General features: G+C 42.5%; 1 protein-coding gene across 1 annotated transcript in view; it reads left to right on the top strand.

Moving 5' to 3' along the window:
- si:ch211-153b23.7 (uncharacterized) overlaps nucleotides 1–18,223 on the top strand; it is a 32,980-nt gene extending 14,757 nt beyond the window's left edge. The window contains exons 2-9 of the mRNA XM_031797175.1: nucleotides 843–914; nucleotides 9,436–9,585; nucleotides 12,565–12,727; nucleotides 12,897–13,040; nucleotides 13,180–13,314; nucleotides 15,253–15,537; nucleotides 16,953–17,078; nucleotides 17,486–18,223. Coding sequence (XP_031653035.1) covers nucleotides 9,461–9,585; nucleotides 12,565–12,727; nucleotides 12,897–13,040; nucleotides 13,180–13,314; nucleotides 15,253–15,537; nucleotides 16,953–17,078; nucleotides 17,486–17,746 — 1,239 coding nt within the window. The 5' untranslated portion in view covers nucleotides 843–914; nucleotides 9,436–9,460 and the 3' untranslated portion in view covers nucleotides 17,747–18,223. The remainder of the gene's footprint in view (nucleotides 1–842; nucleotides 915–9,435; nucleotides 9,586–12,564; nucleotides 12,728–12,896; nucleotides 13,041–13,179; nucleotides 13,315–15,252; nucleotides 15,538–16,952; nucleotides 17,079–17,485) is intronic.
- The last annotated feature ends 2,791 nt before the right edge of the window (nucleotides 18,224–21,014 follow it).

The following is a 21,014-nucleotide window of genomic DNA, read 5'->3' as shown; positions in this document are numbered from 1 at the left end:
CATACATAAAACATTTCACTCCGATATCTTTTTGAGGCAGAAAGCCCACTTATTCTCCTCCGCTGATCTAAAAATCTGAATAAGACCATCTCTAGTGTCATCGACTGACAGATTGCTATAACTGTGGGGCACGTTCCTAAGCCCAGGCATTGCTGACGCCAGACAGATCTTACAAATACCTGGATAGGTATTTTACGTATCTGCTAACCACATCATACGTCATAGCAATCTGTCAGTCAATGACGTAGCACACAACCATTGGTTGATGCACACAACGTCTGAGCAGGGGAACGCAACTATTATGAGGTTAGCTGATGAATACCTATCCAGGCAGCAACGTCTGGGCAGAGGAACGAGCCCACATTTTGCGAGCCAGCACACTCTGGTCTGCAAGACGGTTGCAACCTGGCCTCAGAGCATTTAGTATTATTATTTATGTATTTACGGGACACTCCATTTAGAATTACTCTTTATGTATTTACGGGACACTCCATTTAGAATGATTCTTTATGTATTTACGGGACACTCCATTTAGAATGATTCTTTATGTATTTACGGGACACTCCATTTAGAATGATTCTTTATGTATTTACGGGACACTCCATTTAGAATGATTCTTTATGTATTTACGGGACACTCCATTTAGAATGATTCTTTATGTATTTACGGGACATTCCATTTAGAATGATTCTTTATGTATTTTACGGGACACTCCATTTAGTATCACTTGTTAGGTTCCAATGGAATAGCTGTCGAACCATATAATACAGACGTATCCTAAGTCTTGATTGCACCTGCATGTTTTGACACGTGTAGTATGACTTTTTTTCTTTCTCCAACAGAACCATATAAACAGAACACAATGGATGGAACCCTTATATCGTTGCTCACGGTCCTCCCTGCAATTTGATCAGGTATGTTTAGTTTGAGCCATAGAGAATGATAGGAGGCCAAAAGGCTGTGTTAGCATGGGCAGCGCCACTGAAGGTGATCTTCAGTGGCGCTGATCATTGGCTGATCTTTCGGAATGACCCTGTTGGAGTCAAGTCCAGCCGGGTCATCAGGAGGGATCAGCCAATCGTGAAGAAGAAAATTCACGACATAAACATTTAGATTTCCTCAATGGCGAGGCCGATGCTGTCAGACACGATAATGGCACTGATGCAAAGATGAGTCCTCTATCTATCTGTATGGTTTGAGCCAATGATGAGCAGCTAGAATACTGTGACCCCTGAACCTGCCCAGTTTATTGGAACAAGTTCTCACTCCCATCCAATCTTTCCTGATACCTTGTCCATGTTTCAAAACTAAGCTTTTAGATGTGTGTATTGTTAGATGCTACTGTACTGTTGGTGCTAGGAAAACAAACATTTGGATGTGTGTATTGTTAGATGCTACTGTACTGTTGGTGCTAGTGTCGTGTCTTTGGCTATGCCGGATTAAGTGATATGACATGCTATTCTATAAAATAATTTCTCCGTAATTAATATTACCAGATTGAGCTAATCATGTAAATGTAATTAACTAGAGAGTCGGGGCACCATGAAAGAGTGTTTATAGAGCTGTTATCTTCCGAATAAACTCTTAAAGACCTAGTAATATTTTACATCAATATTAATCGTCACCTTAATTCAGTCTCATCTGAAAGTTGTAGATTCTTGGTTATCTTCACGAACCCTGGCTAACAAGTTGAATCAGCAATACAAAATTGGGTTTCATTATTTATTTACTAAATACCTAACTAATCCCACAGAATTACATATACACAGAATTAATCATACCTTGATCACAAATTATGTCATAAAGTAAAATGTCCCAAGCGGGCGGAACAGATATGACAGCTGGTTACACAAAAGAAAAAGGGCTGGGTTTGAGTGAAAGAGCGGGAATACTGAGGAACAAAGGAAGAAACTGTGCTATCGTAAATACAGTATTTTATGCATTCTAAATGACCACCCATTTGGAAGAGGAAAATGCAATAAATATTTACTCAAAGCTGCTTCGGTAGGTTGGTGGTAGATGGAAGGCTGTGTTGCCAAACCGAGTCCTTTGTCCTTTGAAGAATGTCTCTGCTGGTCAATTGGATACGTTGTAGTAACGTTGTTGTGTGATAGACGGGATACTCTGTCTGTTCCTTCCTAACCCTCATTTGCAGCTGCTGTTGCTAACTCAACGGCTAGGAGGTATCACTTCTGCAGTGAATAAGAGTTCAAAGTTTATACCATTCGCAACCAAATCTCACGCTGATGTTGGCTTCGTTCTGTAGTTATTATCTGAACCATTCTGACATCGGACCGTCGTCCTCACATCCTCGGAACAGGAGGTTATATTGTCGTCAAGGCTTTATATAGTGGAGCGAGAAGGGTGTGTCTGAAAAGTTTTATAACCCATGTCTCTTCACAGGGGCGGGCCACTGATTGAGCAGAGCCCTAACCTTATGAAAACCCAAATCTCTCATTTGGAAGGTAAAATTACATTTAATCTCTTCACCAATAATTTTATATTCAAACATTTAAATTGAACCACAATTCCATGTGAATCCGATAACTCTGATGTGTAGACTTTCCACTGTAGAGTTTATGTCATCCTATCATTGATGAGAATGTCCCAGATGACAACCGAACTGACATCATATTCATTAAGTACCACCGTATATGTTCAATTGGTCGGATTACCAGAATATAGTTAATTTCCCCCCACCTTCTGATGTTCCCAGAATCTCTATGTTAACTAAGGGGTTTTCAAAATTCACATCAGCAGGGTAGAGAGAGGAAAAAGGGGGGTAGAGGTATTTATGACTGTCATAAACCTCCCCCCAGGCCAACGTCATGACACTAGGAACACAAACATTTCACTACACCCTTAATAAGATCTGCTAAATATGTGTACGTGACCAATACATTTTGATTTGAAGTCTTGTATTTTCATAACTAATAGGCAGTTGTAGGATAACTTTTGCAGCCAGTTTTTGTACTTTACATCAACTCAACGTACATTTTGACACACAGATTAATAGATAATGTTATGAATCTCAGCAGTGATAACCTGCCAGGATCGCTAGCTAGGGCTAACAAAACTGCAAAAGCATCATCAATGCTTCGCTGTTGTTGCAGCATTAGTATATTTTTGGAATTAACTTAATATCAACTCTATTCCAACAACACCAATGACGACAACAGAAACAATGACATAAATAATTATCAACATATTAGGTATTTACATGAAGGACAGGTTATAAAATTGTGTTTAAAGTTGGGGCCTAAAGATTCTAACTGACATTGAAACGCTCCAGTAGCCAACATTCATTGTAATTGACATTGAAACGCTCCAGTAGCCAACATTCATTGTAACTGACATTGAAACGCTCCAGTAGCCAACATTCATTGTAACTGATACCAAAATGCTCCAGTAGCCAACATTCATTGTAACTGATATTGAAACGCTCCAGTAGCCAACATTCATTGTAACTGATATTGAAACGCTCCAGTAGCCAACATTCATTGTAACTGATATTGAAACGCTCCAGTAGCCAACATTCATTGTAACTGATATTGAAATGCTCCAGTAGCCAACATTCATTGTAACTGATATTGAAACGCTCCAGTAGCCAACATTCATTGTAACTGATATTGAAACGCTCCAGTAGCCAACATTCATTGTAACTGATATTGAAACGCTCCAGTAGCCAACATTCATTGTAACTGATATTGAAACGCTCCAGTAGCCAACATTCATTGTAACTGATATTGAAACGCTCCAGTAGCCAACATTCATTGTAACTGATATTGAAACGCTCCAGTAGCCAACATTCATTGTAACTGATATTGAAACGCTCCAGTAGCCAACATTCATTGTAACTGATATTGAAACGCTCCAGTAGCCAACATTCATTGTAACTGATATTGAAACGCTCCAGTAGCCAACATTCATTGTAACTGATATTGAAATGCTCCAGTAGCCAACATTCATTGTAACTGATATTGAAACGCTCCAGTAGCCAACATTCATTGTAACTGATATTGAAACGCTCCAGTAGCCAACATTCATTGTAACTGATATTGAAACGCTCCAGTAGCCAACATTCATTGTAACTGATATTGAAACGCTCCAGTAGCCAACATTCATTGTAACTGATATTGAAACGCTCCAGTAGCCAACATTCATTGTAACTGATATTGAAACGCTCCAGTAGCCAACATTCATTGTAACTGATATTGAAACGCTCCAGTAGCCAACATTCATTGTAACTGATATTGAAACGCTCCAGTAGCCAACATTCATTGTAACTGATATTGAAACGCTCCAGTAGCCAACATTCATTGTAACTGATATTGAAACGCTCCAGTAGCCAACATTCATTGTAACTGATATTGAAACGCTCCAGTAGCCAACATTCATTGTAACTGATATTGAAACGCTCCAGTAGCCAACATTCATTGTAACTGATATTGAAATGCTCCAGTAGCCAACATTCATTGTAACTGATATTGAAACGCTCCAGTAGCCAACATTCATTGTAACTGATATTGAAATGCTCCAGTAGCCAACATTCATTGTAACTGATATTGAAACGCTCCAGTAGCCAACATTCATTGTAACTGATATTGAAACGCTCCAGTAGCCAACATTCATTGTAACTGATATTGAAACGCTCCAGTAGCCAACATTCATTGTTCAAAAATACACTGTTTTTCTTTCTTTCTTTGCAGACTTTCTTTGTCTGTACATATTCATTTGCTTTCTTGGTTCTTCTCACCCAACTCATAGGCTCTTTAGAGATCCATTCTCTCTCTCCATCTCTCTCTCGCTCCTCATACTCTCTCTATGTGTTCTCGGTCTGTCTGCCTGCACCTATATGTCTGCCTTAGTAGGTCGGTTATTCTACCTGTCTGTCCATCTGTCAGTCAATCAGTCTGCCTGCCTGACCTGCCTGTCTGGCTGAGCTGACTGTCTCCCTGAGCTACCTATCTGCCTGAGCCACCTATCTGCCTGAACTGCCCGCCTGCCTGTCTGCCTGAGCTGCCTGTCTGCCTGAGCCGCCTGTCTGCCTTAGCTGCCTGAGCTGCCCGCCTGTCTGAACTGCTTGCCTGAGCTGCCCGTCTGCCTGTCTGCCTGAGCCGCCTGTCTGAACTGCTTGCCTGAGCTGCCCATCTGCCTGAGCTGCCCGTCTGCCTGAGCTGCCCGTCTGCCTGAGCTGCCCATCTGCTTGTCTGACTGAGCTGCCTGTCTGAACTGCTTGCCTGAGCGGTCTGTCTTCCTCCATCACAACAGGCACATAGTATGGCTTCGACTTCAGAGGAAGACTATGATGCTTAACTGGAAGAGCTTCTGAGTAGGGTTGCAAAATCCCGGGAACTCTCAAACAAATTCCCTGCTTTTCCAGAAATCCTGATTGGAGGATTCCGGATTCCCTGCCGATTCCAGCAGGGATTTAGGGAAAACCATGGAATTGATTGAAAATCCAGGAATTTTGCAACCCTACTTCTGAGACAATGGCAAGCCTGTGGTCTGGCGGTCAACCCAGAACTGGTAATGTGATTTCAAATAAAAAATGGATCCAAACAGTTTGATGTGTAGTCTTGGTCCCATACCAGAACCCTTTGTCACAGCTAAAACACTTTTATCTGAGAAACATGTTTTCTTAGAAACCTTTCAGAGGTGAACATCTTTAATGAATCGGTTAACTGAAAAAGTATGAAATGGGCCAGGAATAGTAGCAACAGCAAATGACAATCCAAAGAAACAAATCATTAATGCCTACCATGAGTGTAATCTAAACCTTTTTTTAGGCTGAAATGTTGGACACCCCTGCTCTAGCATGTCATCATTTTTAACATCTGTGTGTCTGTGTGTTGTTGTCTCATCTCCAGCGGCGATCGGAGCTAACGACAAAACAACAAGAGCCAACAGCAACACAGCTGATAACACTGTTGAAGACATGGACCATACAGAGTCACATCTAGGTTACGGTTAGGGAAATGAGCCCAATAGCATATTTGTAAAGAAATATATATATATATTATTGTTTTAAACATATTGGACTATGTATATAGACTATGCATGGTCCATATTATCAGCTATGCTATTAGCAATAAGCATTATCACCTGTAGCCCAACTGATGCAGTATAGGGATGCTGATCTGCCCATCTGCATTTACCATGGGCTAATCAGTGTTAGGGAAGCTACTCTGAAAATATAGTTTACCAAGCTACCAATTACTTTACACTGGAAGATGTTAAGATGCACTAAAGCTACCCTTAAGAAAAACACTGGCTAATCATTAGCTAATCCCTCGTTAGCATGTATTGATGAATGTAAACACGACAACACATTAATAAGGTATTTGGCTTCAGATATTCAAACACAAGAGGCATGGCAGTGCCACTCATAGTCCTAGATATACCAAGACCCGTATGAAACCTTAAAGACAGAATAACACAATACAAAATGAACAAGTCCTATCATAGTCCTAGATATACCAAGACCCGTATGAAACCTTAAAGACAGAATAACACAATACAAAATGAACAAGTCCTATCATAGTCCTAGATATACCAAGACCCGTATGAAACCTTAAAGACAGAGTAACACAATACAAAATGAACAAGTCCTATCATAGTCCTAGATATACCAAGACCCGTATGAAACCTTAAAGACAGAATAACACAATACAAAATGAACAAGTCCTATCATAGTCCTAGATATACCAAGACCCGTATGAAACCTTAAAGACAGAATAACACAATACAAAATGAACAAGTCCTATCATAGTCCTAGATATACCAAGACCCGTATGAAACCTTAAAGACAGAATAACACAATACAAAATGAACAAGTCCTATCATAGTCCTAGATATACCAAGACCCGTATGAAACCTTAAAGACAGAATAACACAATACAAAATGAACAAGTCCTATCATAGTCCTAGATATACCAAGACCCGTATGAAACCTTAAAGACAGAATAACACAATACAAAATGAACAAGGGAAATGTATTTTTAGGCGAAGGATGTCTGAGTGTGTAATCATGTTGGCCATATTGTATTCTGAATAAAATTGCTTTACACCAATACAGTCTTTATGGTCATTAGTATTATGGCAGCCATATTTGATTTTGAATGACATTATGGATTTGAGGCTAAATCCAGTGCGGACCCAAAGATAATCTGTGGCGGCCCCCTGACTAAATTACAAATGTAGAGGCTAAATCCAGTGCGGACCCAAAGATAATCTGTGGCGGCCCCCTGACTAAATTACAAATGTAGAGGCTAAATCCAGTGCGGACCCAAAGATAATCTGTGGCGGCCCCCTGACTAAATTACAAATGTAGAGGCTAAATCCAGTGCGGACCCAAAGATAATCTGTGGCGGCCCCCTGACTAAATTACAAATGTAGAGGCTAAATCCAGTGCGGACCCAAAGATAATCTGTGGCGGCCCCCTGACTAAATTACAAATGTAGAGGCTAAATCCAGTGACGGACCCAAAGATAATCTGTGGCGGCCCCCTGACTAAATTACAAATGTAGAGGCTAAATCCAGTGCGGACCCAAAGATAATCTGTGGCGGCCCCCTGACTAAATTACAAATGTAGAGGCTAAATCCAGTGCGGACCCAAAGATAATCTGTGGCGGCCCCCTGACTAAATTACAAATGTAGAGGCTAAATCCAGTGCGGACCCAAAGATAATCTGTGGCGGCCCCCTGACTAAATTACAAATGTAGAGGCTAAAGATACAATATCCGTCAAGGAACCTTAGACCCCAAAACATGTCATTCCAATGTCTGAGCCCACTTGTTTTCCTTAGAGCTGATTCCAATAGCCACAACATCAAAAGACAGGTGTAACTGTAGGTATTGTTGTCTAGCAGGATCATATAGCACTGAATGAGAGAACATTTGACTTAGAAAGTTGTCTACTAATCAGCTACAAAAAAAGTCAAGCTTACATTCATCATAAATATTCCTAGTTTACAGTATATTTCTGCCCATTGTACCACTGTTTACAGCTCTATATTTACACGATGTATTAAGAGATCCTAATACTGGTTGGTTGGTTTGTGTATGTAGTCACAGGTCTATATTTACAAGATGTATTAAGAGATCCTAATACTGGTTGGTTGGTTTGTGTATGTAGTCACAGGTCTATATTTACAAGATGTATTAAGAGATCCTAATACTGGTTGGTTGGTTTGTGTATGTAGTCACAGGTCTATATTTACAAGATGTATTAAGAGATCCTAATACTGGTGTGTTTGTGTATGTAGGGCAGACAACTGGCTACTTGTATTCCACATTTGAGCAATATCAGATCTTGCAATATTGGGTTACACGAGCTTATGTGGCCCATCCCCCTCCAGACAGGCATTTTCTGAACTTTGAGTTCAGGGAGTGTGTCACAATATCTATAAATCGAACCACTTTTGCAGTCAAATATTTAGTTGGCTGCTTTGTGATGATAACATTTGTGTTCTTTTATTGACATGTAATGCCTTTGATTTAGTAACTGTGATACTTGTGAGATTGGGGACTGGTCAGTTGTTGGTACATTGAGAGTATGCTGTGAACTCCAGACTACACTCACTCACAGAGAGAAACAGAAACATGAGCATGAATGGAATTCCCCACTGATGTCATACTTCTTTATTTGTACTCGAAAATACCTTCGGAATCTTTGGAACAACCTCTTAAAAACCCACACTTTGAAAGTAATGACATAGAAACAGAACAATATGTACCTATTGTTCAGACCCAGACAGAGTTGAGATGAGTTCTGTGACTTCCCATTCTCACATTATTAAAGTCTAAAAACCCTCTGACAGAGTTGAGATAAGTTGAGTTGTTCCGTGACTTTCTATTCTCACATTATATATACGATGTTTAAAAACAACCTAAATTGTTCTGTGACTTCCTATATTCTAACATCATTTGCATGTGGGTGCAGGCAGCAGGGTATGTTTAGACTTCCTTTTTAGGTAGACAGACAGACTGAAAGTCATATTCACTTTCCACCATATGCTCTGTGGAGGCTTTATACAACTTGGGTGTGTGTTCATCACATCAGAGGATTCTGGATCAGTTGAGAATTGATTTCAATTTGGTCAATACTTTGTGTTCATCACTTCAGAGGATTCTGGATCAGTTGAGAATTTTATTTTGTCAGTCTTTTGTGTTCATTACGTCAGAGGATTCTGGCTCAGTTGACAGTTGGATCAGGTCAAATACAAGTGTCAAATCTGCACACTAGAGAAGACAGCCTTGACCAACACTAGAGAAGACAGCCTTGACCAACACTAGAGAAGACAGCCTTGACCAACACTAGAGAAGACAGCCTTGACCAACACTAGAGAAGACAGCCTTGACCAATCTTGGCGAATTATTCAATTCTTATTTGTTTTTTCATTTCATTTGAGTGGAGTTTTTCAACTTTTGTCAGGTTCATTTGTTGCCTCAGATCAGTCATGGATGGAGGTTCACTTTCAGCATCATCATCATCATCGTCTGAGCAGGAGGCAGATTCTTCACCCTACAGCGTCAGTGCTCTCCTACAGAACCCAGAGGAAAATGGGGCTATAGAGGAATCAAGGTATGCATGTCCAAAACACCACCACAGTGTGTATGATTAAAACCAGCTGACACATTTGTCTCTTTGGAAGTTGTGGGAATGTACGTTTTTGATTTCCCATTGGTTCTGGGAACGAAGCCATATGTTTCCTGACCACTAAAACTGAATGTTTTTTTTAAACCTTCTGAGAACACCAGTAAACATTTAGCCTGTTCTGGGAACATACATTTTTGGGGTTGCAGGGAGGTTCTGAGAGCATTTTACTGCTACCTTAGATGAACTGTTTTGAATTCCAAGCACAAATATGACACACAGAAATTAATTTGCTCAGGCATTAATCATGCAAACATTATTTTTTTTACATTTTGACATGGCATCAGTGAGATTTGAACCTAACCTTGCTATCCATGGAATAAGTCCACTCCGTCTCAAGGATCACAATAGTATGCCATGTTTTAAACTCATACAAACCTGTTCATTTTAGTCTATTCAACCAGACCCTATTTTAAAGGGGAAAACACACGTAACCAGATAGAGGATAGAGAGAGTTTTGTTGGTACTGAGAAAAGAATGTATATGTTTTTAAATTAGATTCTTAGAACGTTACACATTTTTTATGGATTTTTTATGTTCTGAGAACATAACTTGAAATAGAACCATAAGGATACCAGTGGAAAACTTTATGCTGAAGTACTGAAATTCCAACCGAAGGTTTTTTCTTAACGTTCTCTGAACAATTTGAGAACATCACTTTAAATATGGCCGTAAGGATACCTGTAGGAAACATTCTGGAAAGGTTGTATGCAAAATAACCATAATACAACCAGGCTCTCACCAAATTCTACAAAACACATGGTTCTTAAAACGTTATGTGCTAGCTGGGAAAACACTTGCAATACTATCAGTGAATAACAGGGTGTATGTGAATCAATCGGATGTGGGTGGTTCCATACATTAAAAAACGGAACTTGGTACGTCAGGGGAGTTTCCCAGGTCAATAAATTGAATTGTCCATCACTGTTCCGGTCACATGACTACTGTTGAGGCTCTATGACTTGTTCAGTAGCATTAAAGGGGAACCAAGAGCTATGTTCCAGAGTTATAGTAAGTGCCAGTGCACTACCGCCTGTGTCAATAAGGCACAGACTTCTCAGCAGAGGCTGTGGTGCATTCACATACAAAAAAATAAAACTCATTATTTGGCAATTTGTTTCCAAATAAAACACTACTTAGCCTGCAGTGCAATGATCTGTTTACTCCTGTGGAATGACATTGCAGAATGATAATTAGATCATTGAGTCCTGTTGCACGGAAGGCTTTTATCCTGAAATTGTTTTTGTCCCAGAAGTGGCTGAGACTAGCTTGTGCAATGACCCAATTATCAATTCTTCTGATAGTAGTATAGCCTGCTACTGCACAGCACCCACACATCAAAAGACATTGACGGCATCCCAAATGGCTTCTTATTCCCTATATAGTGCACTACTTTTGGCCAGAGCTCTATGGGCCCTGCTCAAAAGTAGTGCACCATGAAGGGAATAGGTTGCCATTTGAGACACAGTCATTATTTGGTTCATAACGTGTAGGCCAGTAGTAAAGCCATACTCCCTACTCAGATAGAATAGGCTAGTAGTAAAGCCATACTCCCTACTCAGAGAGAATAGGCCAGTAGTAAAGTCATACTCCCTACTCAGAGAGAATAGGCCAGTAGTAAAGCCATACTCCCTACTCAGAGAGAATAGGCCAGTAGTAAAGCCATACTCCCTACTCAGAGAGAATAGGCCAGTAGTAAAGCCATACTCCCTACTCAGAGAGAATAGGCCAGTAGTAAAGTCATACTCCCTACTCAGAGAGAATAGGCCAGTAGTAAAGCCATACTCCCTACTCAGAGAGAATAGGCCAGTAGTAAAGCCATACTCCCTACTCAGAGAGAATAGGCTAGTAGCCATTGACCATTTGTATTTTTATAGGATAATCCATTATTTCCCCAGCATGGCAGCCTGCTGAAGAGGAAGGAAGTTATCATTTATATTTTTTCATGTTAGATTACAATAAATGACCAAACTGCCACGGGAAGAAATAGCATCTTGGTGTCCTTCCAAGACAGTGTTTATGATTGAAAACTTCCTTAATCTGGGTCACATTAATCTGCAGTCCAAGAAGAAGAAAACATGTTGGATTTTCAGGACACAGAAGGGCTGGAGATCCATCTCTGAGGTTGAATGGACTAGACAATGTTGTTGATGGACATGCTCTATAACTCACTATAACATACTATATTGGATTCAAGCCAAATCAAAACATGGTGGTTATGCCTCAAAATTAGTGTTCTTTAATTCTGATGATACCCTAGTTTTGAGAAAAACAACCTGATCTCAGGATGCAGGGTTTCCTCTAGACACAAGAAGCATGCAGGAGGCACAGCACAGGGATCATTAGATGGCGATGATGATTTGAATCTGCCGCAGTTGACAGGTAGCTCACAGGGGAATGGACTAGATCAGGTGTAGACAGCCTTGTTCCAGGAGTGTTGCAGGATACTGAAGGATTTTGTTCCAACTAGGCACCACACCTGCCCAACTGAGCTAATTGGATGTTTGAGAGTGATGGTGGTTGTGTTTGCAGGCATGTGTAAATGCTACATGGTGTTACTGTGTAACTGTGTATGCGTGTGTGTAGGTGTGAGGTCGTGCACAGTAGTAGTTCATGCTCCTCTATATGACAAGTATGTTTCTATCTGCTTGCAGGTACGCTATGTTCAGGCGAGTGCTGTTGGTTTCCTACACAATATTCTCACTGTGTGTGTGTGTGTGTGTGTGTGTGTGTGTGTGTGTGTGTGTGTGTGTGTGTGTGTGTGTGTGTGTGTGTGTGTGTGTGTGTGTGTGCTTGTGTGTGACTGTGTGTGTGTGTGTGTGTGTGTGTGTGTGTGTGTGTGTGTCTGTGTGTCTGTGTGTCTGTGTGTCTGTGTGTCTGTGTGTGACTGTGTGTGTGTGTGTACAGGGCGAAGGTGGTGGAGGAGGAGATAGTCCCTGCTGGTGAGAGGTTGTTGTCCGGGGAGGACCAGGGGTCTCTGATCACTGACAGTATGTCAGTCACCTCAGCTGACCAGGAGAAACTACTACTGCTCAACAGGAACACTGAGCTACGCAGAGTCAACAAAGAGGTGACACACAAAACTACACCGCAACTAACTATAGGAATTAAACCAGAGACAAGTGTACCACATTCTGTGAATACAAACTATTTTGGACGAGGCCAGAATGGACGATGCTGATGATGATGTATGTCTGTATTAGCTGATGACGGTGGCGATGATGATGTGTCTGTGTTAGTTGATGAAGCTGAATGAAGACTGGGACCATGTGTATCGCAGCACAACTCTGAGTCTCCAAAAGAGAGTCGAGACTCTGGAGCAGGAGAGCAACACAGTCAAACAACTCAACAATACGCTGCTGCTCAAAGTAGACCATGAACAGGTACCGACAGACCGGCAGAGTACACACACACACACACACATGCACAAACAGATTAATGTATGTGCACGCACAAACACACTGACAGACACACACACACGTACACACACACACTGACTGTATCCTGACTGTGTTTCTGTAGAACAAGAGGGAGTACTATGAACACACACTGATGCAGGAGTTGAAGAAGAACCAGCAGCTACATGAATACGTCAGAATGCTGGAGAATAGACAACATCAGACAGACACCACCAGAGACTGGACAAAGAGCACACAGGTGAGCCCCATGACTATCATTATTATTACCTCTAGATCCTTTTAAAAGTGTATGTACTCTGTCATGCTTTCTTTTAGACTGTATCTATACTATCTATACTATATACAGTTGAAGTCATAAGTTTACATACACTAAGGTTGGAGTCATTAAAACTCGTTTTTCAATCACTCCACAATTTTCTTGTTAGCAAACTATAGTTTTGGCAAGTCGGTTAGGAAATCTACTTCGTGCATGACACAAGTCATTTTTCCAACAATTGTTTACAGACAGATTATTTCACTTATAATTCACTGTATCACAATTCGAGTGGGTCAGAAGTTTACATACACTAAGTTGACTGTGCCTTTAAACAGTTTGGAAAATTCCAGAAAATGATTCCAGAAAATGACCTCCACAAATCTGGTTCATCCTTGGGAGCAATTTCCAAACGCCTGAAGGTACCACGTTCAGCTGCACAAACAATAGTACGCAAGTATAAGCACCATGGGACCACGCAGCCATCATACCACTCAGGAAAGAGACGCGTTCTGTCTCCTAGAGATGAACATGCGAAAAGTGCAAATCAATCCCAGAACAACAGCAAAGGAACGTGTGAAGATGCTGGAGGAAACAAGTACAAAATTAACTTGAAAGGCCGCTCAGCAAGGAAGAAGCCACCTCTCTAAAACCGCCATATAAAAGACAGACTACGGTTTGCAACTGCACATGGGGACAACGACCGTACTTTTTGGAGAAATGTCCTCTGGTCTGATGAAACAAAAATAGAACTGTTTGGCCATGATGACCATCGTTATGTTTGGAGGAAAAAGTTGGAGGCGCATCAAAAAAGTTGGGGTGGCAGCATCATGTTGTAGGGGTGGCAGCATCATGTTGTAGGGGTGCTTTGCTGCATGAGGGACTGGTGCACACAAAATAGATGGCATCACGGGGAAAGGAAAATTATGTGGATATATTAAAGCAACATCTCAAGACATCAGTCAGGAAGTTAAAGCTTGGTCGCAAATGTGTCTTCTAAATGGACAATGACCCCTAGCATACTTCCAAAGTTGTGGCAAAATGGCTTAAGGACAACAGAGTCAAGGTATTGGTGTGGCCATCACAAAGCCCTGATCTCAATCCCATAGAAAATGTGTGGGCAGAACTGAAAAGGTGTGTGTGAGCAAGGAGGCTTACAAACTTGACTCAGTTACACCAGCTTTGTAAGGAGGAATGGGCCAAAATTCACCCAAGCTTGTGGAAGGCTACCCTAAACGTTTGACCCAAATTAAACAATTTAAAGGCAATGCTACCAAATACTAATTGAGTGTATGTAAACGTCTGACCCACTGGGAATGTGATGAAAGAAATAAAAGCTGCAATAAATCACTCTATTATTATTCTGACATTTCCCAACTGACCTAAAACAGGGCATTTTTACTGGGATTAAATGTCAGGAATTGTGAAAAACTGAGTTTAAATGTATTTGGCTAAAGTGTATGTAAACTTCCGACTTCAACTGTATTAGATATATGTATAATGTAATGATTTTCCTCCTCTTCTGAGGAGGAGTAGGAAGGATCAGACCAATATTCAGCGTGGTAAGTGTCCATATTTTAATGAAATATAACTGAACACTGAATACAAAAGAACAAGAGAAATAAATGAAAACCGAAACAGTTCTGTATGGTAACACACAGACACAGAAAACTACTACCCACAAATCATAGTGGGAAAACAGGCTGCCTAAGTATGGTTCTCAAACAGAGACAACGATAACCAGCTGCCTCTGATTGGGAACCATACCAGGCCAAACACAGAAATCAAAAACATAGAACAACACATAGAATGCCCACCCCAACTCACGCCCTGACCAAACTAAAACAGAGACATAAAAAAATGTCAGGACGTGACATATAATATATCTACTGTATGTGTCTACCCTCTCCTTCCATCCTGTAGACCAGTTTGAGCACTGTGACCCATCTTCCAGAAACCACCCCCATCTCTGATGCTCCTGGGGGGTCGAATCTGTCCCCCAGCCTCAGCCATGGCACCATACGCGGCCTCTCCTCCTCTTCCGGCCATGGTCCATCATCCCATCTCTTCTCCTCCTCCACCCCAGGTAGAGGAGCCCTGAGTAGTGGTAGAATCAGTATTGGCCCCTACAGGGCACTAGAGGACCAAGCAAACCCCCAGAAGGAGGTGCAAGACCTAAAGGAGCAGCTGGAGGCCCTCAGATGCCAGGTAGTTCACCTCACTTCCCCCGCCACACCCTCCTCCCTCCTTCTCCTTACCCCTTCCACTCTCTCCTCCATAACCCCTCCACTCTCTCCTCCATAACCCCTCCACTCTCTCCTCCATAACCCCTCCACTCTCTCCTCCATAACCCCTCCACTCGCTCCTCCATAACCCCTCCACACCCTCCTCCCTCCTTCTCCTTAACCCCTCCACTCTCTCCTCATTACCCCCTCCATACCCTCCTCCATAACCCCTCCACTCTCTCCTCCATAACCCCTCCACACCCTCCTCCATCATTCTCCTTACCCCCTCCACTCTCTCCTCATTACCCTCCTCAGTAACCCCTCCACTCTCTCCTCCATAACCCCTCCACAGCCTCCTCCCTCCTTCTCCTTACCCCCTCCACACTCTCCTCCATAACCCCTCCACACCCTCCTCGATACCCCCTCCACTTTCTCCTCGATACCCCCTCCACTCTCTCCTCCATAACCCCTCCACACCCTCCTCCATCATTCTCCTTACCCCCTCCACTCTCTCCTCATTACCCTCCTCAGTAACCCCTCCACTCTCTCCTCCATAACCCCTCCACAGCCTCCTCCCTCCTTCTCCTTACCCCCTCCACACTCTCCTCCATAACCCCTCCACACCCTCCTCGATACCCCCTCCACTTTCTCCTCGATACCCCCTCCACTCTCTCCTCCATAACCCCTCCGCTCCCTCCTCCTCCTTACCCCCTCCGCTCCCTCCTCCTACATACTCTCTCCTCGATGCCCCCTCCACTCTCTCCTCGATACCCCCTCCACTTTCTCCTCGACACCCCCACCACTCTCTTCTGAATGCCCCCTCCACTCTCTCCTCGATACCCCCTCCACTCTCTCCTCCATAACCCCTCCGCTCCCTCCTCCTCCTTACCCCCTCCGCTCCCTCCTCCTACATACTCTCTCCTCGATGCCCCCTCCACTCTCTCCTCGATACCCCCTCCACTTTCTCCTCGACACCCCCACCACTCTCTTCTGAATGCCCCCTCCACTCTCTCCTCGATACCCCCTCCACTCTCTCCTCCATAACCCCTCCGCTCCCTCCTCCTCCTTACCCCCTCCGCTCCCTCCTCCTACATACTCTCTCCTCGATGCCCCCTCCACTCTCTCCTCGATACCCCCTCCACTTTCTCCTCGACACCCCCTCCACTCTCTTCTGAATGCCCCCTCCACTCTCTCCTCCATAACCCCTCCAGTCTCTCCTCCATAACCCCTCCGCCTCCTTACCCCCTCCGCTCCCTCCTTCTCCGTACTCTCTCCTCGATGCCCCCTCCACTCTCTCCTCCTTACCCGCTCCCTCCTCCTCCATACCCCCTCCACTCCCTTCTCCTCCAACTGTGTTTCACCTAGCATTAACTACCAGTGTCCCTGTCCTCTGTCCAGACTGAGATCTATGAAGCAGACTACCAGACGGAGCATAAGGACCACAAACACACCCAGCAGGAGAACAAGAGACTGAGGAGGACAAGAGAGGAGATGAGACAACAGATGGCCCTACTACAGGAGCAGGTAGTGGGATATATATATACACACACACACATATATAATATACATGCACACACACACCTGAATTAATAACGACAGCTGGGCAGACGGGATGTATCGTAACAGATGAGGACATAAACTGACATCGGGTTAAGTTGAACGTGAAAATAATGGGACACAGCATATCCGTAATGCCCACATGGTTTCATGAGACATCTGGGAGATGTGCTGCATGTGAATCTACCAACAGGGCTTAGCTGTAAAGATCATTTTTATTTTATATCCTAGGGTCAGAGTCAATTCCATTTTAGGAGAAACTTCTATTCCATATTGTAATGTATTTTCAAAAGGATTTCATCAAATAGGGATATATTTCTTGAATTGACTAAAAACGAACTAACTAACCACTGTCTCTGGTCTCCTGTGTCCAGCTCAAGGTATACGAGGATGACTTTAGGAAGGAGCGGTCAGACAAGCAGGTCCTGCAGCGTCTACTGATGAAGAAAAGTCCCGCTCTGGTCAAACAGCCTGTCCTGGTCCACCGCTGTAATAATGAGCAGAAGCCAGCAGGGGGAGACAGGAGGCGGCAGAGAGAGGAGCAGAGAGATCCTCACACCAGTACACCCCAGCCAGACCACCACCCGCTGTGCCCCAAACACTGTGAGAGGAGGAACACTGAAGAGTCCACATGAGGCAGACGACACACAAACATGCTCACACACATTGAACTTGTATTACGATGTTGGTATTACCACTAACGCGTTGAGGACTAGCCTACTCCAGTACTGAGTGACTGTGTCTATCTGACAATTAAATGATTTGTATCTATTATCTTTCTCTCAAATTGTATGAACCTTATGTTATTTCCTAATTCTGCCGATAATGTTGATTATCGACAAAGGGACTGAGTGATTTTCCAGTTGTCTCTGCCTCCTACTTAGATAACATGGTCAACATTACCACCTAGTGGTTTTCTTAATCCTACATAATGTCATGCTTTTTGATGCAGTTATTGGGACATCTCTGTAAAAGCCACAGTGAATTCAACTAATTAAATACACCCCTTGATTTCAAATAACACCAGGATGTCCTTAAATACAAGTGATCAACTTCAGATGTTGTCATTTTCTTAAAACAAATATAACAAATGTATAAAAACTATGAAATACCGTTTTGGTCATTCTTCTAATTTCCCTGAAATAACTCTGCGTCACTCGTCCTCCACACCCTCCAACCAAGCCAAGTCTCCTACATAGGCTACCATGCTGTAATCCGCAGAAAAGGGGGACTGAAGATGGGTGGATATTTTCCAGTGTCAAAACATCTTCCATCCACACCTGCTGGTGTCAGTCCTCACCAAAGCTACAGCATACTGCTAATATAGCTTCTAAAATGTCTGATCTCAAATGGCACCCTATTTCCTACATAGGGTGCTACTTTTCCCCAGGGCCCAGTAAATAGGGTGCTACTTTTCCCCAGGGCCCAGTGAATAGGGTATTACTTTCCCCAGGGCCCAGTGAATAAGGTATTACTTTTCCCCAGGGCCCAGTGAATAGGGTGCTACTTTTCCCCAGGGCCCAGTGAATAGGGTATTACTTTTCCCCAGGGCCCAGTGAATAGGGTGTTACTTGTCCCCAGGGCCCAGTGAGTAGGGTGCTACTTTTCCCCAGGGCCCAGTGAGTAGGGTGTTACTTGTCCCCAGGGCCCAGTGAATAGGGTATTACTTTTCCTCAGGGCCCAGTGAATAGGGTATTACTTTTCCCCAGGGCCCAGTGAATAAGGTATTACTTTTCCCCAGGGCCCAGTGAATAGGGTGCTACTTTTCCCCAGGGCCCAGTGAATAGGGTGCTATTTGGGACGTAACCATTGAATCTGAATACAACACACAGCTAAAAGCAAGGGTGGCATTCAGACAGGTTTTTGTTGTCTCAGATGAATACATTTTGCACGTGGAAATCTCCTCTACGATAACTCCGCTAGGGCTGTGAGATGGAATGGGATGGTACTGTAATGTGAAATCAAAAACACTCCAGAACCAGGGTTGCCTACACCTGCCATAGCATAACAACATTATTGGTCTAATGCCATCTGTGGATCACTGTTAGCGTTGCCACTCCCACCTACATAGCCTGTACTGTCTTTAGGCATTCCTCGAGAGGCTGATCTTTGGTGACACCCAAGCAGCTCTGGTGAGTGGGGATCTCTCTCACAGGTTTACTGGTGCTGCACAGATCAACATCTCACACCCTCTCAAATAGCAGGTTTACTGCTGCTGCACAGATCAACATCTCACACCCTCTCAAATAGCAGATTTACTGGTGCTGCACAGATCAACATCTCACACCCTCTCAAATAGCAGGTTTACTGCTGCTGCACAGATCAACATCTCACACCCTCTCAAATAGCAGATTTACTGGTGCTGCACAGATCAACATCTCACACCCTCTCAAATAGCAGATTTACTGGTGCTGCACAGATCAACATCTCACACCCCTCAAATAGCAGAGGCCCGGAAAGAAGAGATCATGAACCCTCTCCTGCAGTCATCTTAAACAAATCTACTTTGAAACAAAAGTATACACCTCACACACATGGCTATGGGCTTAAAAACAATAAGACACCTGCACCATGTCAGATATAGAGTGGAAATGTATTTTTAATTTTGAGTGCATCCCAATATTACACTTGATATACATCACAGGAGACTGAAATATAACAAAACCGTTTGACATAGAAACACCAGATTTATATCTAGATATTTTTTTATAATGTTTGTTAATTATACAATTATGATAAATAGGAATACCACCAATGACACCATTAGGTCACTTGACTGCAGGAATGGGCTACGGACTGTCCACATGTGGAAGAAGTGTAAAGACAATACCACTTCATCAATTATCCTACTGTAGCATCTCACTGTTTCACTAACATTATAGAATATTATGGAATCACACACCAACACACTATACATAATGTATTCTAAGATGGCACATCAAATGCATGTTTACATCCCATCTAACCCAGATACATGACACCCACCATGTATCCGCATTCAATTCCATCTGACGATAAGTACTTGATTAATTAACGGTACACTTCTCAACTACGGTCTTATTCAAACCAAGCCTTTTGAAAACTACTGTAGAGGTTTATTGTATAGAACATATTTGAATGACCTGTTAGACCAAATGCATAGACATTTTTTGAAGAGTTTTTATAAAGACTGATCATCATTGAGAACAACCCTTTCATTAAAATGTTGGAAGTGTAAAAACAATCTCAGTGGTCCCATGATATGGAGCATCCATTGGATTGTAGAAATCCTCCTTAGCAGCCACCGTAGTATTACCATTCTGTTTACAATTTATTTTATTTTTTTACATTTTACCGATTTAGCAGATGCTCTTATCCAGAGCCACTTACAGGAGCAATTGGAGTTAAGTACCTTGCTCAAGGGCACATCGATAGATTTTTCAACTAGTCGGCTGGGGTTTTTGAGCCAGCGACCTTTCAGTTACTGGCCCAATACTCTTAACCACTAGGCTACTTGCTGCCCCCAAAATGACAACCATTCACTATTATCTAACTGCCCTTTACTATTATCTAACCCTCCTTCACTATTATCTAATTGCCCTTCACTATTATCTAACCCTCCTTTACTATTATCTAACCCTCCTTCGCTATTATCTAACCCTCCTTCACTATTATCTAACCCTCTTTCACTATTATCTAACCCTCCTTCACTATTATCTAACCCTCCATCCCTATTATCTAACCATCCTTCACTAGTAACTAACCCTCCATCCCTATTATCTAACCCTTCTTCACTATTATCTAACCCTCTTTCACTATTATCTAACCATCCTTCACTATTATCTAACCCTCCATCCCTATTATCTAACCCCCTTTAATATTATCTAACCCTCCTTCACTATTATCTAACCCCCTTTAATATTA

Source organism: Oncorhynchus kisutch, linkage group LG19 (assembly GCF_002021735.2).
Source record: "Oncorhynchus kisutch isolate 150728-3 linkage group LG19, Okis_V2, whole genome shotgun sequence".
NCBI lineage: Eukaryota > Metazoa > Chordata > Actinopteri > Salmoniformes > Salmonidae > Oncorhynchus > Oncorhynchus kisutch.
This window is presented reverse-complemented; position numbering and strand designations above follow the sequence as displayed.